We start from the raw sequence: 3,498 nt of genomic DNA on the forward strand, positions 1-3,498 counted from the left end.
AAAACAGATGCTTTAAACAACCCTTCCCCCAAACTAAAACAGATGCTTTAAACAACTCTTCCCCCAAACTAAAAACAGATGCTTTAAACAGCCGTTCCCCCAAAATTAAAACTAAATTAAAAATAAATAAATGCTCAATGTAAAAGGACAAACTATGATTTTTTAATCCTTATAGCTTTCCAACCTGATGGTGCAAAACTTTGACATGTTAAACTTTGACTATTTCAGCTAGCAAAATTCATATTTAAAATATGATCTATACACTCTACAAAATTAGATTTGAGTTTGAGGCAAGTTATCATTTCCTTCAAAACTATCACTGGATATAAAAAATTAAAGAATTCAAATAGATACAAAATTTATGACAAAACCTGAAGTTGAATTCAGTAGTTGAACCCATTTCCTCCTTAAGAGCTACGTTAAAGGTGTTTTCAACGATATCATCCTTGTAACCTGGTGCAACAAATAAAATAAATCTGATTTAATAGTACAGGGCTATATATGTTCTTTATAATAAACATTAAAAAACACAAAGATGCACTAGTCCTGGCATTTACAAAATGTGGTTTCCCATTTTTGTGCACTCAATATTACCGGAGATATTAAGAATTTTGCAATGGTTTCAATATATGAAAATTGACAAAATCTGAACATCTTCATAACAATCTGTACCTTGCATAAATGTGGGTTGAGGGGTGAGATCCATTCCATCCAGACTTAATCCAGCTACACTTGGGCTTCACAAACAAAATATTTAAATTATTTTTAAAAAGTTGTATCCGCAATTAGATCGTCTATGCACAAAATGAATTTGTTAAACATAAAAAGCTTTAATCTGATGATATTCAGTGCTCAATGATTTTTTATTATTAAAACTGGTAGATCTATCATGAATTTTAGTGTACATGGTACAGAGATAATTTAAAAAGTTATTTGATTAAAAAAAAAATGTTTCAAAAATTCCCATCAGATCCGATCAGTCCCATGAGCGGGGGAAGGCAGCCGGCCATGAGCCACCACTATTTCCCCTTCCGTGCCACATATTAGCTTTTTTCTCTTCCGGAAGCCATGAGCCACCACTATTTCCCCTTCTGTACCACCACATTTGACTCTTCCGGGGAAAAACTACTTTTTTAAACGGTATATTTTGGGCCTTTAAAGTGTGATTTTAAAAAATCCAGCCGCGTCACGCAAAAAAGCACAACTCAAACCATTTTTTCAATTCCACTTACTTCAATTCTACAATGAAATTTTTGACAAATTTGACTGAGCATTGCATCTTGAAATATCACAAAGTTGGTTAATGAGTGATTTTAAGATGGATTTAGTATTATGAGTCAGTAATTGAATAATCATTAGAATTTGAGATTTGTGTCAAGTTCCTAATTGACTTGATCCTGTATGCTTGATTACAGTATGATTGATCAGCCAGCGGAAGAGAAACTTTGCCAGTGTGCAACTCTAAATAAATTATGAATGAGATATTCTTATTTGCTTACAAGAAAAAACAATATTTTCGATTGTTGTTTCTCTATATAAGGCATAAACATTAAACAATGAAGGAAATTTCCATAATTTAATGTTTATTTTTCTACATATGAATTGAAACTAATACAACTAGATTCTAGTACAATACATGGCAACGTAGAATTTGTACATTCTCATTACAACAAGTGTCAACTTAGTTTTTGTGTCTGACAAAAATATTAATAATAGTGATACTTTTAGAATAATTTGATTATATTACATAACAATTTTATGCAATTTTTTGTATTCTTTATTTTCTGTTTGGACACTTTTTTATTTAATCTTGAAAAACATGTCAACTAATGTGAGAAAATTTCGTTTTTCCTGTTATATTTGACAATTATACATGTCGAGTGTATATTTGGTTCATTTCCTGTTGCCACCTATTGTACTTAATATTCTCTTAGGCTAGATAAATGTTTAAAGGCTATACCGTTGTAAATCAGACATGCTAAACTTTTTAAATGGAGACTTATACTTAACACTGAGCAATCTCAGGTTTATTGGCTTGGGATTTTAGTTCTGAAACTTTATTAATTTTTTCTCTTATTTTTTTTTTGCGATATTTTTTTTAACTAGTTATGAGAGGGTCCCTAAATTTAGTTTGAAGAGATATAAGATAAAATCACGATAATCAGACTTTTTCATGCCGTGTCCAGTCAGTCCGGCAGTTGACTTAGGGATTTCATTTTTTGTTACAAAATGTCTTCAACTGTGAAAGAATAGTAACAAAATCTGGAATTTTACGATTAAGAAAATATAGCAAAAAAACTCAGAATAAAGCCTTGACACTTCAGTAATGTTTGGCTTTAGACTTGAAAATGCACTTGATTGACTTCTTAATAAGGGCTCCACAGGGTTTTTCTAATTTTTTATCTACCCAAGATTGAATTGACAAAACTAAAATGCCAGAAAACCTGAAATTGCTCTGAACAGAGTTGAGATAACTTTTGAGTGCGAAGACTGTGTTGATGTTAAGAATTGTAAAGAGAATTCCTTTCATAAAATAAAATGAGGTGATTTTGTTCTTTTTGCAATTGATTCTGACTTCAAATTGATTCTGACTTCAAATTGATACTGACTTCAAATTGATTCTGACTTCAAATTGATTCTGACTTCAAATTGATTCTGACTTCAAATTGTTCAGAAAATAAGGATCTTCACTTATTCTTTTTTTATTTAAAATATTTGTTTGTTCATTTCAACTATTTTTAAATGATTGTATGACCTATAATTTATAGCTTCATGAAATCTCAAAATTTGAAACTGCTAATGTTTAAAGAAAACAGTTCAACGAGCAAATAATTGTTTAATTTGTTTTGTTTAAACAACCAACAGTTCAAAACATCAATAGTTCAAACGGCAGTAGTTCAAACATATATTCATCTAAATTGTGTTCGAACTTACAGCTGGAATTTTGAAATTACGAACAGAATATTAAAGAAAAATATATTTTTTTTTGTGAGATATTTCTAACATTCTGTTAATTGGACTGTCCTTGTCAACCAATTGATACCTAATTCAACTTCAGCAGTTTCGTAAACTTCTCCTTTCCAGCAGTACAGGATACTAAAGTAAAATACACTTCGGAATAGGAAGACGACTTTTAGACTCAAGTTTTGATTTTAAATCGTCAAAGGAGCATGAAACATAGCAATTGTGCATTCTTAATACCTGGATATCCTAGTCTTGTTACATGGATATCCTAGTCTTGTTACCTGGATATCCTAGTCTTGTTACCTGGATATCCTAGTCTTGTTACCTGGATATTCTAGTCTTATTACATGGATATCCTAGTCTTGTTACCTGGATATACTAGTCTTGTTACATGGATATCCTAGTCTTGTTACCTGGATATTCTAGTCTTATTACCTGGATATCCTAGTCTTGTTACCTGGATATACTAGTCTTGTTACATGGATATCCTAGTATTGTTACATGGATATTCTAGTCTTGTTACCTGGATATTCT

The 3,498-nt window shown here is 31.0% G+C and overlaps 1 protein-coding gene across 1 annotated transcript; it reads right to left on the reverse strand.

Moving 5' to 3' along the window:
• Positions 1–21: 21 nt before the first annotated feature.
• LOC111717648 (uncharacterized) lies at positions 22–3,096 on the reverse strand (the record flags this gene model as incomplete). Its single annotated transcript, XM_023493143.1, has 5 exons — positions 22–68; positions 372–453; positions 673–737; positions 1,383–1,461; positions 3,044–3,096. Coding segments are annotated over 5 exons (326 nt in total), but the record flags the coding sequence as incomplete, so codon positions are not given.
• Positions 3,097–3,498: the final 402 nt, after the last annotated feature.

This window comes from Eurytemora carolleeae, unplaced genomic scaffold, assembly GCF_000591075.1.
Source record: "Eurytemora carolleeae unplaced genomic scaffold, Eaff_2.0 scaffold2926, whole genome shotgun sequence".
NCBI lineage: Eukaryota > Metazoa > Arthropoda > Copepoda > Calanoida > Temoridae > Eurytemora > Eurytemora carolleeae.